The sequence below is a fragment of the Platalea leucorodia genome (genome assembly GCF_965183815.1).
Source record: "Platalea leucorodia genome assembly, chromosome: 6".
Classification (NCBI taxonomy): domain Eukaryota; kingdom Metazoa; phylum Chordata; class Aves; order Pelecaniformes; family Threskiornithidae; genus Platalea; species Platalea leucorodia.
This window is the reverse complement of record NC_138828.1, coordinates 86,173,021-86,191,271: the sequence shown is the minus strand read 5'-3', so window position 1 is coordinate 86,191,271 and position 18,251 is coordinate 86,173,021. Positions and strand designations below refer to the sequence as shown.

The 18,251-nt window shown below is 44.8% G+C and overlaps 1 protein-coding gene across 1 annotated transcript in view; it reads left to right on the top strand.

The window, feature by feature from the left end:
• Nucleotides 1–18,251, top strand: part of ZNF638 (zinc finger protein 638) — a 55,668-nt gene that overhangs the window by 11,810 nt on the left and 25,607 nt on the right. Inside the window, 10 exon segments of the mRNA XM_082315927.1 lie at nt 1,140–2,757; nt 9,377–9,438; nt 9,727–9,765; nt 12,427–12,734; nt 14,176–14,507; nt 15,433–15,579; nt 15,970–16,101; nt 16,467–16,525; nt 16,692–16,735; nt 17,885–17,956. Coding sequence (XP_082172053.1) covers nt 1,140–2,757; nt 9,377–9,438; nt 9,727–9,765; nt 12,427–12,734; nt 14,176–14,507; nt 15,433–15,579; nt 15,970–16,101; nt 16,467–16,525; nt 16,692–16,735; nt 17,885–17,956 — 2,813 coding nt within the window.

Below are 18,251 nucleotides of genomic sequence, written 5' to 3'. Positions count from 1 at the left end.
TAGAGCATGCAAGTTCGGAAAGCGCTAGGAATGTCTGCAAGCCCTGTTACAGTTATGCTTAGCGAAAATCTGCTGGTGAAACTCATCTACACCTGATGTATTGGCGCAAGAAGAATGCGACCGGCAGGTTATCCAGTTTTGGGAGAGGGCGGACTGGCGAGGGGTGGAGCGAGGCCTTCTTGGGGCGCTTCTGACTGTGCTGGTTGTGCAGCTTTGGGTGTCGTAAATGCAGGCAGAGCTGGGCAGATGGGGCTCCTTGCTTTGAGCGTGCTGCAAGGACGCGTTTCCAAAACTCCGGTGTTTCATTTGCCGTGAGTGTGAGCATCGCTTTGTCTGATTCTACCTCTATTTGTGCGTTCCTTTACTGCCTTGCAGGATCGAGTTCTCCGTGGTTTCAGCTGAAGTAAAAAGCGGCGGTTTCCATTGCCGTTGTTCTTTTTTTATGCTCGTACGTAGAAGGTTTCAGTGTCTGTATGATTTGACACCTTTCTGTTTACAGTTGTTTCGAAATGAGATCTTGCCTTGAACATCTGGGAAATGGAAATTTTCTAGCCACGGAATTCAAATGTTGTCACACCCTTTGGGTGCTTGCGGGGTACGGTAATTCACCCACGAGAGAGGTCACGGCAGCGTCCCTCCTGGACGCTGTCCCGCTGCCTTCAGAGCCATTCCACGATGACTCGACATCCAAGTTGTAGTTGTTTTGAATTCTCTGCATAATGGTTTCACTTACAATTCATACCTCATAAACATTTGGAGAGGGTTTTAATGCTTTGGCTTATTGCTCATAAATAGCTCTAATTGTAAAGAAATCCAAACTATGTTGTTGTTGAGAACTGAAATGTAAAGTTTTAGAAAATGCTGTTGAAAGTGTGTCATCGCTAGGTGTGTTATCTGTGACGTTGAGCTTGTTGGGTAAAGCTCATTTACTTAATTATGTTATCTGTTCGCTGCACATTAAGATTTTATCCAGCGAAAGAAAATGGTTTTGTTGAACAGAATTTCGAATTCAAAAGTACCATTTAAACTGTCATTAAAATACTGTGTGACTTCAGTTGTTTTTCTCACCGGTTATAGAATCCACCGCGTAGAGGAGGTGAAAAGATAAAATAATCTAATACTTGTCTTTTAACTTTCAGCTTTGTGTTATTCTTGGAAAGTTTCGCACCACTTGTGAATTCCTTGAACCTTGGCATTGCAAGCCCACTTCTGTTGGGCCCTCCTCCTTTACAGCTTGCACAAATTAAGACACAGTTGGCTCTGCAGCAATTGACCTCAGTTGCTACCAACAGTTCTGCACCTCCTTATGCTTGGTTAAATCAGGCATTTCTGAAAAGCGCAATGTTTAGCCCTAGAGGAACTTTGCCTCAGAGGCCGAGAGGACCTAATCCGTCTGGCACAAAGCCTCCGGGATCCTTTAGGGGAGGAGGCGCAGCAGGTCTTCAGAGAAAGCCTGCGCCTGGAACACCTCAAGGGATGTCCCAGAGATTTTCGGGACAGGAGACGTTTCAGTGGACGGGTTCACAGAGGATAAACGTTCGGGTAACTCTGCACAGGACTGATCCCCGGCGGGTAAAGGAGAAGACGAACCTACACCAGGAGCAGAAGGGAGAGCCTCGCACAAGTTGCTGGGATAGTAGCCCATGCGCAGCTGGGACGACTGGGCAAAAGCCATCGGCCTCGGCACGGATCTCGGAGCAGAATTCAAATGCCCAGAGCCGCTACACACCAGAAAGCGCTTCCAGTATTTTAGCGAGTTTCGGGCTGTCTAACGAAGATTTGGAGGAACTCAGTCGCTATCCAGACGATCAGTTAACGCCTGAAAACATGCCGCTAATCTTAAGAGAAATACGGATTCGTAAGATGGGTCATTCTTTATCTGGTTTGCATTCCCAGAGCAGAGCAGAAGAAACGATCGGTGGTACGAGCGGTGCAGCAGTCAAGAGTAAAGTGATTGATTACGGGCACGCGAGCAAATACGGTTACACTGAAGATCCTCTGGAAGTGCGTGCTTACAATCCCGAAGCGCTAGCCGAAGACCCTCTCGAAGCACGCGTCTATAACCCCGAAGCATCGAGCGGGGAGAACAGGGAAGACTTCCAACGAGAGCAGAATATGTCGATGGGCGTCCTGCCGTCTAGCGTGACGTGTAATCCGGTGTTTCCAGTCGAAGATTTAATAAAACCGACGGGGTTCCAGAATGATTCCTCAAACACTCGATCCTTTTTTCCAGCTGAGACTCCGGGAAAGGTGTCCGGTTTGTGTGCAACCCCCGCCGGACTCCCCATGGTGAAATCCGCGTCCCAGCCTGCAGTCCCGCCTGCCATGCCGCCGATGATGCCGCCGATGATGCCTGCCTTGGCCCAGCCCATGATGCCGCCTGTCATGCCGCCTCTCGTCCAGCAGTCCGTGAGCCAGCACGTGATGCCCCCCATGACCCAGCCACCCTTTTCGGCTGAACTCCTTGCAGCTGTAAGCCAGCATGAAAGAATTCAGCATGAATCTGGGACGAGCCAGTCTAACGCCCAGAGCGGCTCGGGAGCAGGACAGAAGCCCTTCCAGACGCAGGCTGAGGGGCCGATTAAATCTCCTTTTGGCATTGTGAAAGCATCCTGGCTTCCAGTGTTTCTACAATCCGATGCCCAGAAGATAAAACGATTGCCCACTCCGTCAATGATGAATGACTACTATGCCACATCTCCAAGAATATTCCCACATATGTGTTCTCTGTGTAACATTGAATGCACTCATATGAAGGTGAGTGTCTTTCAAAGATTATTGCATAAACTTGTACTCGGCATCTTACCTGCTGCGCTGTTTTATGAACTAATTTTTTACTGTGCGTTAAATGATGCTGTCCGCCAGTTTGAGTGCTTAAATGCAAATTTCGAAATGCTAGAAACAGTGCTAGGAGATGATTGTAACTGCCGCACAGCGTGTTCTGTTCCAGAGTGCGTTTCAAAATTGCCATACGCATTGATTTTCATTTTTTTAATATTAAAAATTATTTATGTCTTCTGCAGCGGGTTTCAAATGACAAAACAAACCCTTTATCGGTGGAGTAAAATACTAACGTCATCTGGGTGACTAAAATGTGTGCAAAACTTGTGTGCTGAATCTCGGTAGGGTAGATGAGACGTTCGTGTATTCAGCCCCCCTCCTGCCAAGTCTGCATTAAAACAAAGCGGCCCGTTTATCCGCAAAAATTTAATCTTCCAAATGTGGTCTGTGTGACATTGACTGTTCCAGAGGCTGAAGACTAGCTCTGAGGGACGCACAAAATGCTTTCATTCATCTGACTGCGCTTTCAGCTATGAAGCAAATAACAGTGTCAGCTCTTGAAGGAAGAAAAGGAAGGAACTGGGGAATACTGGGAGAGAGAAAAGCGTTCTGAAGGCTGTGGATTTTTCTTGAAAGACCTAGGCTTGATATGTCAAAAATGCAGGAGAACGTAATTTGAAAAAAAAAAAAAAAAAGGAATAATTCATTATTAGTTTGATGTGTTTAAATTTTAAATAGTCTTCAACGAAGGTGGGGAAAGCCTGTGGGGGAGGAGCGCTTTTTTGCAATTTGGCAAAATCGCGCAAGATCGCTAGGCCCTGTTTGTGCTGCGCGTGAAAAAGGGGAATGGATAGTTCAGAGGGTGGCAGCTGCATTAGGGGCTTCGCAATAAAAATGCAGTTTCAGGTCCTTTTACCCTGGAAGCACTGAGGGCCAGGGAGAAGTGCAGCTGTTTGGGCAGAGCCGAAAACTTAAAGGGAAGTTTGATTTAAAAGACAAGCGTGTAAAATTGAACAGGGCAACGAACTTGGGTTTGTGTTAATAAATGGACAAAGCGCTTTGGAAAAGTGTAATCTGTTTAAATGTGAATTATTCAGTCGCTTGCTTACTGGTGCTTTCTAAAGTGAAGTAAATGTTTTTACTAAAAATACTTCTTGACAAATTAGCCATGAAGTTTTCTGGGGAGATTGAAGGTGTTAACTCGCCCTAACGGCACTGCGGCGTAGCATCTGGCGGTGCTCTCCAGATGTTCTGGTCCAACTGCGACTACGCAGCCCTTCCTCCCTGTCGTGGCTGCTTCTGGCCCTGGCATGTATTAACTTTATTCTGAGTAGTATTTTTTGTCTTTATGTACACCTGCTGCTGCCTAGGCAGTTCAGGCTGTTTTGAGACCTCATGGGGCGAGCCGTGTTTAGACAACAGTGTTGCAAAATAACCAAGAGTGAGGTTTTTTTTCACTGCAAAAAATAAACGTTTGTGTTAAGAAATGTCAGTCTTGTGTATTTGTGAATTCTAAAGAATGAGGAATTCCTCTTACTTTCAGGTTTACAGTTTGGTTTTACAAATAAAGTTGTCTTCTTTGGCTCGGTTGCATGGTTAAAGATGACCTAGATTTTTGTTTTTTTGTCTTTAAAGTTGTGCTGAGTGTCACAGAGGAAGCGTACGAAACAGCGCTTTCCAACGGGAAGAGAAGGGATGGGGAAATGACGCAGTAAAAATCGCTAGTCGCGTGTGGTAGGGCTTGCGCTAGGAACTGGGTGTTTGGCACAGAGCAGAGATACTGTTTGCCACAAGGTTGTGAAATCTTAGTTGAAAAATAACCGACCAAGGCCATGGAAGAAGGTCCTTCAGAGGCTATGCAGAGACCCTCCGACGGCTCAAGGAGTCCTCGATGGTGGAGAAGAGGTGCTAGGTAAGGTCGATGGGCCTTTGGTCTCCCCAGCGTGCCTGTAGATGAACCGAATCTTCAAGAGCTGTTTTTAGGTCAAAGCGATCAGACGCGATGCTTGCTGGTGTGCGGTACCACCTTGTAGCAAGCAGTTTAAGAATGCTGCGTTATAAACAGATGCCTTTGTAACGCAGCAAGTTGGGAAGAAAGCAGGCAAGCAAAGCGGGTAACGTGAAGCAAGAGTGGATGAAGATGATGACAGACACCGAATGAGGAACACCTTCTCTTTATCCAGCGCTCGCAGATACTGGATATCTGAAAAACAGAGTTTCAACAATGTTAAAATGATGGATTTCAAGTTCAGGTGATTCACAATGACGAGCTGTCTTTTTTTGTAGAGTCTTTTAATCCAGTCTTGTACTGAAGCACAAACTCTAGGATTCATCTTCTTGCCAAGGTTGAAGCAGAAGCTGCGTTGCCTGTCGGAAGAGAATTCAAGTGCGTTACCTGGAGTTAGTTTATTAAAATGACAGGATTACGGCTGGGCGTGCGACCCAGCTCCTGCTCCCGGAGGGTCAGCCTGCCTCTGAAGCTACGTGACCGTCAGTGGCCAAGGCTTCGTATTTGCATCACCTGAGCTGTATCCCCCTTGTTCTTTCCACTCGCCTCTCCCATAACCGCAGCGAAACACTGGCTGAGTCTTGGCTTGGAGTGGAAAATGCTTCTGCTGTTCCCTGAAGCATCCCAGCAGTTCTCCCCGTAGCTCTGTCTTCCTACGATTCTAACTTGCTTAATTAATGAGGCCCGATGAAATCAAAGCCGAAGATTACCTTGAGACAGATGTCTGCAGTATACCAAAATACAAAGTTCTGTTTTGAGTGTCACACCGCTAAGCAAGTAAATGTATTTTCTAGGTCTTCTGTAATCTGAAAAGAAGCCTGAACACCTCTTCAACAGAACTACTTACACGTATTCGAAGGTGACTTTTTTGCTGATACACTGTTCAGAAGTTAAAATATCTTCCATCTGTATGGCATAGCTATTGTAGATCTGTCCAAAAAAAAATATTTTTTAGATATTTAAAAAAAAAAATGTATTTTTTTTTTTTAAGCTTTGAAACTTTTTAGGTAAGGCGTGTGGATAATCCGGGTGTGCGGTGGTAGACGGCAGGTCGGCGGCTGCGGGGCAAGCTGCCTGCGGTCCAGGGCTGAATGCGAAGAGTCCGTCAGCCGTTTCCCGCAATAGACTTTGGAAAGACGCTGCTCAGCGTTTCTTCGCCTACCAAAACTGTTCGCTGGACCTTTAGCCACAGGTGGTGGGAGCCTCCGTTACTGGGCGATGGCTCCAGCCACCCGGGCTGGGTCTCGGTGAGGTGTTTGCTCAGAGGTGAGCTGGGAGAAGGGCTGCTTTTTCAATCTACGGCGCAGCTTCAGGCGCGGCCATCTGTGGTCCTCCCGTCGGGTATCAGCTCTAACAGACTACGTGGCTGTCTGACATATTGTGGGTTTGTGGTAAACGGCGATTACCATGGACTTGAAAGCTAGTTGTTGTTGGAGCAGCATCAGAAACGTGAAAGATCTGTCCTTATTTTTATCTTGTGTTAGGAGGGTTTCGGTAGCTTTGTCAGTTGGCTGTACACAATACTGTGTTAGAAGAAAAGGTATATAAGAAAGGTGGGCTTTTTGAGCTTTAAAAAAATTAATTTGGAAAATTAATTGGCGGTAAGGTGACTTGCTGATCTGGAAGGTGTTCTCTAAACTTGTGTATTTGTGTCCTGCAATGTTTTTTCAGGGAAGAGTGCCCAATTCTGCCCTTAGTTAGAGGGAACCTTACTGCAGTGTTGTCTTCTTTCAAATCTATTTACAAAACCTCCAACATATTGAAACATTTCATAAATATTTCACAGAGCAGCTTCATTTTCAACTTGAAATTGTGGATGTATTGGAATAATAAAGTGTGACTTCTCTGTCTCCAAACACATGTCACTTTTGGAGCAAAGTCGGTTTGCAATATTGCCAGCATGAGGGATCATTTACTGTGTGTTACAAATTTTGCTTTCTGGCTTAAATAGATTTAAAGTGAGGGTGATGTCTTCTTGGGCTTTAAGTTGCATGGAGTCATGGGGACTCATTGCCTTCCACAGAGAAACGGACTTACGATTCCTTTGCTGAAGTAAGGGGACAAAACGGGGTCTACTCCATTTTACTCCTATTTTTTCTACGCAATACCTTGCTGTGAAAGCAGCACCAACAAGTGCCGGTGCTGTCCCCGTGTCTTACCGTTGTCCTGCCGTTGGCGAGTTTGGAGGCTGGAGAGGCCGTGCTCCGTCGGCCGCTTCTTCGGGACCTCTCTGGTGGCGGTGCACGCGTGGGAGGAGACGTGCCGGGTGCGCGGAGTTGGCCGAGAGGGGTGCCGGTCCCCGGGGCGTCGGGTTGTGGGGCAGCCGTGCCGCTGCCGCCGTGGGAAGCCGGCTGCAAGCGGAGGTGATGGAGTGCTTGTGCTGGGAAGGGGAAGGATCCTCTTTGGGGACAGGCTCGCCAGAGGGAGCGGAGTATTTCTGAAGACTGAGAAGGGCGAGGAATTAATCAAAGAGGCGGAATATGCATAAATCGAGACTCCTGTAATTCTGTGAAATGCAAGAGGGCATTGGCATAACGAAGACTTGAAGAAGAGAAGAATGTTGCGTTTGTTAGGGAGCAGAATATCTCTTTGTAGGCCTGCCAGTCTCGTTGGTGCTCGTTGGACCGGTAGCTAAAGACGCTTGGAAGCAAAACGGCCTCCGCCGGCCCTCGCGGGCGCTGCCCTCGGTTGGGACCGCGGCAGTGGGCTGCGCGAAGCCCAATTCCCTTTCGTTTCCACAAGCTAGTTTGTTTTAGCCCTTGAGTGATGGGTTTTCTTTTTCCTAACTAGCCGACAGAAAAATAGCATTTTTTAAGAATGGGATTGCTTAGTAATGGCACGTTATCGGGGGAAAACACGCGTGTAACGGTGAATCGCTTGCCCTTCGCTTGTGTGCACGCCGTGTATTCACTGTGCGCGCAGGTCTGCAGCCGCGAGTGGCTTTGTCCGTCTGCCCTTCGACTCTTCGTGCTTTGGCTCCCTGGCGAGGCCAACGCACAGGGTCTTCTGAGTAAGAGTTTTCTGACTTTATTTGAACAGTCAGAATGTTTTCCATGAACACAGCCGGTAAAATCCTTCAATGCCTTTCTGAGATTGGTTAATCGGTATATCTGTGTCTTCAGGAAACGATAAGTCTTGTGCTTAAAATATATTTTAATGTCTTTAAAACCCATGGTTTTTGTATGTGGGGTATAAATAGCTTGGGTAGCTGTCTCGTAACACGTTGCGGTGTTGATAGGCTGATACGGTAAGTGCGAGGAGCAAGCTGTTTTCACCGCGTTCTCTGTGCTGCCAAAATGCACAAATCTGACTGTGCCCAGGTCCCATTAGCTCTTCCACTTCGTGGGCTTTGAGTAAACCATCGCCAGCTTTTCTTCTAACCGGCGCGATCCGCATTGCTGTCAGTAAACGAGAGGGTTTGATACTGCCAGCTACGCGCTGTACGATCTTTTGTGTTATAAACCAGCATGCGCTTAGAGAAAGTGATATATGATTTCACAACTGCAAGTTATTTTATGAAGCCTTGCCTGTCACTTGCGTTATTCAGCCATCATTACCTATTTTAAAATATTAAAGCATCTGGAAGTTGGTTTTTTAAGGGTGCTGAATAATTGTTGATGATATGATACCTTACAGCTTCAGACCGTGCAATCTCTCTTCTCAACAGCAGACCGACTACAGCAGTTGCTTTCGCTAGCAGGTCAGATTACTTTCATAATAACAGCACTGGAATAAAGCCTTCAGGCATAGTTTCCCGTGCTGGGGACTGGTTCTGTGTTTACAGTTAAGCCTGTGCTTAAGTATTTTTCAAGATTGAGGGCTTGCGTTGTACTTCTGGATTTGTCTCATGCTTAACCCATCAGTTATTCCCAAGTAAAACTTCTGTTAACGTTTTTTTAATATAAAAAAAATCTGGGCGTGCGTGAAAAATTTCATCAGACTTTTTGACTGACCTTTAGTTGTAACATTATTGGGAGTGAATGTTCTTGGCTGAAGGCATGAGAAGTCACGCCTCTGTAGAAATGATATTTGGCTTAAAGGTACCCTGTTGTGTCGGGTTCTCCGATTTATGCAGCTGAATTTGCTGTGTGTGTGTGCACCAGTCTGACAATCTGTGAAGACTGCTAATAGTTTCCTTTCTTTTAATATAGCCGGCTGTTGGATCAACCTGCTGCACTGGAAGTGTGGTGACAACAACCCAGCGTGTGGCTGGAAGAAACAGATTCATGGAATACCATGCATTTTGTTCCGCTTCCACTTAGATTCCTTTGCGTGCTTTAAGAGCCTTTGATAATCATTACTCTTTATGCAAAAGATGACAATACTTAATAATTAGAAGTGAGAAATTTGACCTCGACATAAGATCATTTGTTAGGTAAAATTTGATGGAAGGTAAAATTTGATGGAAGGTAAAATTTGATGGAAGGTAAAATTTGATGGAAGGTAAAATTTGATGGAAGGTAAAATTTGATGGAAGGTAAAATTTGATGGAAGGTAAAATATGACATCACCTAACTAGAAATTGTGGTCAAACGGTAACATTTTGCACACTAATCGGATGTCTCTGGATGTCTTTTCTCCAATTAGGACTGGATTCTGCATCAGAACACTCCATCTCACATTGAAAGCTGCCGCCAGTTACGTCAACAGTAAGGGATCTGTTTAAAAAGTTCGCTTAGTGTAAAAAGCGTGTTCTGTGCATGCACGTAGGCTGTGGGAGCGTACTTGCCAGGGCTCCGTAACGAGGATTGTCCGCATCGGAGCGCTGTTCTGAGTTGGCTTTAGACCATTAGGGCAAAAGGTGAACTGGTGCTCGGTGCTTCTGGGGCCCCGAAGGGGAACGTTTCTCTGTAAAAGCTACTGCATGCGAGCAAAAACTGCGTTCGGGTGGCAAATTCAGCCGCTTCACTGACGGTTGTATTTTTAACATTTAACAGATACCCTGATTGGAACCCTGAGTCTCAGTCTTCGAAGAGGTAACTGCTTTTTGATTACAGGTTGTTTTTAATTTGTTGCTATTATAAACGTGGTAATTAATGCAATTAATTTTCCTGTTTTGCTGACTGGCAAGCTCTATTAGTGGTGTCATATTGTCGCTGTAAAATCACGTGGGGACTTTTTGTGGGTGTTGTCCTACGTTTGTTTAATAACACGAGTGGCGCGGTATCCGAGATCCTTTCACAAGGATGAGAGTCAAGCCTGTAGAAAAGTCTGAGTACCGATATTGTCGGCAGCCTCTCCTTGGACCTCTCCTCCGACCGTGCCTCGGTTAGTCCTGAGTTACTGGATGTGATATAGGAGTAACCGAGCGAGCCTGGCCGGCATTAGAGCACTGATTAAACTGCGCGAGTGATTTCTGACTTTTACGCTTCATCTTTTTTCCACTTGGCAGCTTGAAGCCCGTTCGCCGGCGGGCGTGCTCGTGTTAGCTCTTATTTCAGACTCAGTCCCTAGATCCCTTGGGGAGCTGCGTGATCGCAACTTGAAAAAACACTGGAATTCATGAACTCGTGTCTGTTCTGTCCTTGCAAAGTATGCTGTTTACTATGAATTTTTTAAAAACACACCCTGTGGGCTAATTCTACTTGAATCTCAGCAGGATTGGATTATCTTACTGATTCAACATTTGTACATATTTCAACTTGCATACAAATAGGAATGAGAGGACTTTTAAGTTTTGCTAGATTTTCCTGTGACTTTCTGTTAATTAGTTTGACATACTTCCCGAGAAGCTAACTATTCAGTTTAAAAAAAAAAAAAAAAAAAAAACCAGAAAGCTGGATATGTAGGTCAGGTTAATTTGCAGAGTGCACCTGAGGTCTCTCCATGTTAATAAAAAAGGAGAAATAAAACTTTAAAGAGAGAAATGAAACAAATAAACTTTTGAAACTTCCACGAAGAGAATAATGATACTTTAAAACCTCAGACTGACATTGCTGTCGAGCGCTGCTGGTGCCCTGCGCAGCCCAGGCAGAGGGAACCGCTCGTAGCTGGGGGAACTTCATAAACTGGCGCAGTCTTTAACGGCGCTTTTTGTGAGTGGGGGATCTTCCGTGCTTGCAGGTGGGGCAAGAGTTGTCTTGCAGGGTGGTGCTTTCCCAGATCCTTCCCGATGACAGCAGGGCTCCAGCCGGCAGCGGTAGGACGCAGCCGTAGGCTCTCGGCGAGCCTGGATGCCCAGAGCTGCTGGGCGCAGTCGCGGAGCTCGCCGTGTGCTGTTACCGCTCCGGGAAATCACTTCACAGCGTTTGCTTTTTATGAAGTGCGCTGGTTTGTCGATACATTCAAACGTTTTTATTGGGCGCAGGAATAACGGGATTTATATAGATTTTTAATGATGTTTGAAACTTGCTAATTAAGTAACGCTGTGAGACGTTGCTACGTGGGGCGGGTTGGAGGAACGCTTAGGAGACCCGAGGTGGTTCGGCTGTCCTCATGGAGCCGCTGGCCAGAAGGGTTGGCAGCAGCTGCCTCGGTTGCTTGTCCTCCCCTTCTGCTGGTGCCAGTCCTCTCTCCTTAACCTATTTCATCTGAAAGGAACTTTGCTCAAAGGCTTAAACAGTAATAACAGGGCTCGACGTGGTGATTCATCAAGCGCTGATGCTGTAGATGACCTTTAACAAACTTAGACACTTCTCAGTTGAAATGTGAACTTCTCTTCCATGTTGCGTTAGGAGACTTGCTTATTTTAGTTGTCCAGTCTAGTTGACTCGTCATCCCAGTAAGTCCAGTCGTACTGGGCGTACAGGCCGTGTCAGTTATTCTACCGTGTCTCCTTTTAGTTTTGCTGCTGTAATTACTAGTGCGTAAGCCGAAGGATGTGCTACATCCGTGGCTTCTTCCAGTTTCAGATCTCAAAGGTGCTGTGTCTGCTCTACGTGGTTCTTAGTGCCGGTGCAGTGCATCTTTGGCATCAAAGAATTCGGTATGGGCTGAAAAATTGGACAAGTGTTCGGCTGTAACACACTGGCCTGCCACGTGCCGAGCCCCTAAAAATGTTCTGGATATTTAAGCGTATACTCGGTGTGTTTTCAGGGTTTTCCCTTTTACTCCTGGGATCTGTCCTGTCAGGGTTTTCCTGTGCCTGACCGCTTCCCGTGCCTCGAAGAGGGTCTGTTTCTCTCATGGATCTCTTCACTGTTCCTTCTTCCCATGTTTTTCATCAATTTGACATCTCTAGGTAGCCTAAGTATGCAGGGGGTGTACATCTATGTAGTCCTCTCAAGTCTCTCCTTCAGCCTCAGTCAATCTTTTAGACATAATGTCTCAAGGTTGCTTACTTCCAAACTAAACTTGGAAGAAGCAAGGGGAGTATCTTGGTTCATTACTCTCATGTATCCTTTTCCTCTTCTTATTATTTTTTCATAGCGCTGCAGCTTGTAACTTCAGTTTTCTTTACGGCTTTCTCTTGTTCCATGCAGGTTTTTCTCTCCTGCTCGCTGCTTCTCGGTTCTGTCTACCTATCCTAAATTCATATTGCAACCACGTTACCAGTATGTTAAGTATGTTTGTTAACAAATTAGACTCTAAACTTTGTCGGTGTTCGTTCTTTTTTGCAGAAAGTCTGTTTCAGCAGACTCGGGGTAATTATTCTGTTCTGCCTTCTCAAAACTCATTATATGCCTTTATTCTGGTAGAAATGCTGGTGAGAGGAAAGAAAACCAGACCCCGAAGCGTCGTTCCAACTCTGCCAGCCCCAGTCCCAGGCGTTCGAGGGTCGCGGGCTCTGGCTATGTTCTTCGCCGATCACGATCGAGATCCAGGAGCCCTGGCCGCTTCAGGCCAACAAGGCCAAGAAGTCGAAGCCCGCGGCAGATGCGACGACGTAGCCCTAGGCACAGGTCAAGGTCACCGCAGCGATCGAGAAATCCACTGAGAACTAGTCCGCGACCTCAGAGATCTTCCAGTAATGACTGGTCATCAAGGAGGTCAACCCGATCTCAAGGTAAAGGGTGGATACACGCTGCCGGATTGAAACTTCCTTTCATTTCAGGAAAACTGGGTTGATTTCAAGAGGTTTCTCTGTCCGGGTGTCACCTAGGCATTTTTCATAGCAAAATACTGTTTTTAAAAACAACTTTTCCTTTTGCTGTTGCTTTGTGAGAAGTGTGCTTGGAAGAAAATGGGCATTCAAAAAGGTCTGAAGTCTTCCTTACCTCGGGTCAGGAATTGGTTGATCGTATCAAATGGAACAAGGGTCTGTTCCAAGTCTGCTCGGTTTTTAAACCCTAAGGATAGTCAAGAATTGAAAACAGCTGAAGGGTCTTCTTCCTTCAGCATCAAAAAAAGTAGTTCTGCAAAGGCAGCGTAGGTGAGGAGAAGGAAAACGCGACGCTCGGAAGCTGCGTTCAATGGAGGTGCATTTTACAAGGAGAGCATGGTGCTCTGGAAGAGTTGTGTTGAGATGGGAGCGCGGTACCTGAAAGGCTTTCAACGAAACGTCCTTCGTGACAGTTAAGGTCATTGCACCATTTTGTGCCTCTCCCTTCAGCTTACTTCCTCCGGATTGCAGTTCTAGGAAATTTTATGTAAACTTGGTCAGTTCCAGGTAGTTCATTTTGAGCTCCGTCTCTGGCTCAAATACCAGTTTGTTGGGAGCTTTTGTTTCTTTTTAAATTCTGAAGAGGAAAAAAAAAAAAAGGAATTTTAGAAGTTTGGGTTTTTTTCTCCTTTGCTCTGTATACTGTGGCTATGTTGTTTGTATGCTTTCAGAAAATTAAGAGGTACTGAGCTCTTGTGGGAAGGAAGGCTAGGTGAAAAGTTGTGAAGGGACAGGCAGTTTCAAAGAGATCTTAAGGGTAACACGCAAGCCATTTTAATGTAGAAGAATGAGGGGAAGTGGCAATTAATAACCAAAATATAAATTTTCCACAGAAAGAAAGCATACAGGAAATTAATGTTGTATCAGATCGTTAAAGAATAATTTAACACATCAGTCTGTAGGACAAAGAGCAAGACAGAGAAGGATACAGGATTTAGCAGAAGGCATCAAGATAGTAAGTACTGCTGCGCATCAGTATGCGAGAGGAAGATCAGTCTTGAAAACGTTTCTTTTCTTACGTTCCCTGACACACAAAATTAAACAATCATTTTTTTGCTCCAGCCGTTACGGTTATTGTAGATACCGTTGCCAGTGTCACATTGGCAGTCGAACTAAAAATGTCAAGTTACAGGACAGCACGGTGAAAATAGTACCGAGGTCTGTTATTATTTATAGGCCATCTCTGCTAGAGCGTGATTAAGATTCCCTAACTTCAGCGAATCTCAAGCTTGAATCGGGAGTGGGTGGTGAAACTGGAACTGTAGACACCCAAACAGCACTACATGTAAGTTTTCTTTTAAAAACTGACAGACAAAACCCAGTTTGTGTTCCCTTCCGCTCACAGACAGAAAGGCAGCTCTGGAGGCAGTAGTGAAAAGTTTGGGACCTGGCTTTGTAGCAGAGTTCAATAAACATAAGTCACTTCAAGCAGCTGGGCAAGGAGCTTCGGGATCGGGAAAATCACCACCCTCTCATGGACCCTTAGGGAAGATGCCTGGAAATATGAAGAAGCCGCTGAAAACAAGCGTTTCTCCAAAGGCTTTGAAGAAAGATGTGCCTGGGTCAAGTTCTTCATCTCCTGAAACTGATGATTTACCCCAAAGCAAAGAAATGGAAGAGGATGAGGAAGATTTATCCACAGGAACCGGTGGACCTCATCCTACTCCTTATAATAGGGTGAGTTTCTTCATGTTTTTCTCCGTGACGTTAAGCACGTGGTTAGTATCTCGTTTCGGGGGGTCACTTGTGGAAAGATGAACCGTTCCGTTCGCTGCTTCTGTGCCATAGTGACTGCCATCTTCATGCGAAGGTTTGCTGGCTGCAGGCAAGTGTCGTAATTTACACAGCGAGGATTTTCTAACGGAGGTGAAGCAGAACTTCTCTAGTGCTTTCCAACAGCAGAAGGAAATGTCCATTAACTTTGCGTTCTTGTTCTACTGGGCACTTGCTTGTGTGAAGTGTGAGTGATGGAGGAGCTTATTGTGGAAATAAAAGTGATGGATAGGAGGCAGAAAGCGTTCATTTTGCCCTGCCAAGCAAAAAAGACGGGCAGAGAAATTTATTACTCTTGTGGTAAGGAGGAGATTAAGGCAGCATTGTCTTCGTCCCTCGTACTGACTGTTGGGATCCCTTAGAAACACTGCCGATAAACCGGATTTGTGTTCGGTTACTGCCGGATCGTTGAGGTAGACGCAGTCGTCCTCGGCAGTTTCTAGCCTGTGAGTGATACGCAAAGAGGGCATTGCCCAGTGCCGGTGGAAGCTCATAGGTAGTGCAGAAAGGAAAGCAGTGGAGTTGTGCAGCTCCTTGCCCAGACAACTGGAATTGGGTACACCTGTAGCACTTGATAAAAACAAAAAGGCTGTATTGTGTTACTTGGTGATCCTACGCCATGTCTTCTCATAACTGAAGGTTGAGACAGAGCGGTAGAACAACAGAATTGTGGCTCTGTCCTTGTGCTAAAAAGCAAAAAACTCAAAATGCCACCATGAACTAAGCAGTCTGTCTACTTTGAAGTGGCTTTTATTGCAGATTCTTTTTTCTTCCTTTTGCTGGACGTGACTTGGAAAGTGTTTATTTCTGTTTTGTTCTCACTTTGTAGCTGTTGAGAGAGGAATTGCTGAGTTGTGGGACAGTCCTTCAGATATCTGATTTACCAGACGATGGCTTTTCAGATCAAGACATTAAGAAAATCGTTCAGCCATTTGGCAAAGTTAGCGATCTCATTGTGCTTCGCTCTAGAAACGAGGTAAGTTTTCCCGTAGAAAGTTTTTGTGTCAGAATGCAAAAGGAATTGTCAAGCAATGAAGAAGTGCAGCATTTGGATCCTCAGCTGAACGCGGGATGAGGCTTCCTGAACAGCTTGTCGTGAAAGATCCCATACGGGATCTTGGAATAGCTGGGAATCTTAACTTGATAAATTCAGTCTTGCTTGCTACTCGGGTCTTAAATGTTAGAGGAAGTAGGATGGCTTTTGTATAATGCTGAAATCCAGACTTTTTCGCCAAGCTGCGCACGAACTTAGGGAGAGAGAAGTGCATGCAGCTCTGTCGTGAGCAGGTTTGCTAAGGAACGATTGCAGTGAATTGGATCTTGTGTCTGTACGATAAACAACGACCGAAAGCGCCGTTTATTTCAGGCCTTCTTGGAAATGAACTACAAAGAAGCCGTGATAGCAGCTGTGAAATACGGTGAAACTGTGCCAGTGCTGGTAAATGGGAAACGGGTGAAAATAAGCGTAGCAGAAAAGCCAAAAGCATCTCCTGGCCAGGTAAGCGGCCTGGTGGTGAGCAGCGCCACACTCCCTCTGTAGCTTGGTATTTTGCTCCAAAACTCGATGCTCTCCAGAAAAATAGATCTAGTAGTTTTAATTCATTTTTAATTTTTCCTTTTCATAAACAGCAGTCTAAAACAAATATGCAAATGCACTTGCTAAGGCCAGCTTTCCATTTGTCTTGATTAAATTTGATATTTGTGAATAGTGTCAGTTTGACAAACAGTGAAAGATACAACCTATAGTAATACATATACTTAATTACTATTATTAATTATTAATACTATTTTTTGTGTGTATATATGCATTTATAAATAAAGTATAAATGATGCAGTAAAAGTTTTTCTTTCTGTCCATTCCAGGCCAAAATGAATATAAAAAAACGGGCTCAGAATGTTAAAAAAGTTGCACCGAGTACAAAGTAAGTGTTGTATTACCATTGCGTGCATTAGTGTTAGTTATACCGATTGGAAACCAGATGGGTTCATATCGGTTTGGTTTCTTGTGTTTTACTGGTTTTGAGCTTTTTTAGCTTTTAGTATTCATTAATTGTCTTTAAAACTGATTTTTCTTTGTTTTTTTCTCAGAAAAGACCAGAACACCACCGCTAAGACAACTAAATCCATGACAGGTAAGGTTTTGGTTACCTTTTATCTGATGACGCCTCTGTTATTGCCTTCCCTCTTTGTTCCCATTGCTTTGTTTTTATGTGAGTGCTTTTCATAACAGTGACTGAAAGCAAGTTCAGAGAGCTACAAGAAACCGTCTGGTTTATACTTTCAAGTGTCTTCCCTTTCGTGCCACCCTATCTATCTTTCTTTAAAAAACCCACAAAACCAACCCTCAAGTAGCAATAAAAAAACCCCACCTTGACTTGCGCTTATGCTCTGTAATTGTAAATGTTTGCCCCATCTGTTGAAGATAAGTGCGGCACTCTGGGCTCCGTAAAATGAGCGTAATTCTTCAGGTTGACTTGAAGCCTAACGTATAACGTATTTAACGTTCCCTTTCACTGTTAGTGCTAGTGCTTCCCAGTGTCTGACGTTCCTTGGACCTGCCAGATACTTTGAAATTTCTGCCTTGGTCTTCTATCGATCCTGACAGAAATTATTCAGTTACTCTTATTACTTGGTCTGGCAGAAGAACTTGTATGTCATGCTGTCAGAGAAGAACTTTTTTTAAATTAGTACTTCAATGGAAACAAGACAAACTGCAGTAAATACATCCAAAGCCAATGAAACTTAACAAAAATTTGGTATTATTAAGACATTGGAAATAACAGCCGTATCAGGTTTTGTTGCTTGTTTTATTGGCTTTCATGAGCAATTTTCTGAGCAAAGGTAGGGACCAGACGTTATTTTGATGGGAAATCGTGCTTTTTAAAGATGTGTTGGTCTTGATCCGTTCATCAGCACGGTCCCTTCTGAAGCCAGTTTCCAGAATGGAATTAAGATTCATGTAACAGTGCATTTCAGAGCTGTCTCGTGGATGGAAACTGTGAATTGTTTACAGTCATTTAAGACAAAGCACCAGCTTCTGCAGGAGCAAGGTTTTGTCACCAGAATCCTAAACAAATTCACATGAGATACTCTACTTCATGGCTCTCATTGAGGCATTTGTTGGAATTAACATGGTTTAGGTTTTGGGCTTTTTTTTGTCATATCTGTTGAATCTTTGCAGATTAAACTATTTATGTATTTTGATACTCTTACTTCACAAATGTAAGATTTAAGCCATAAGCATTTCTACTGACTTACTTGGTTTTGGATATTTTACGTAGGTAAAAAAGAAAGGACTAAGAAATTGCCAATGACAGGAGATAGTAAAATCAAGAAAACTTCAAATACTGCGGGTAAGACGAATGAGAATTTTTACTTTTTACTTGGAAAACACACGCAGGTGCTTTTCCATCCCCTTCCCCCCCCAGCCTTTCCAGAACAGATATTAAGGGAGCGAGTCCGAGCTTTTCACACCTTTTGCTGGGCTTGCCAATGGAGTCGATTGTTCGATAGGCACGCAGCCTTCTTGCTCCTCGTGACTGGGCGAAGGCAGTGAAAATCGGCGCTGTTTGTAAACTAGAACAGCAAAGAACCAGGGAAGGGAGATGAGGATGGGGAAGCAGAGCCTTGCACATAACCACGGCCTTG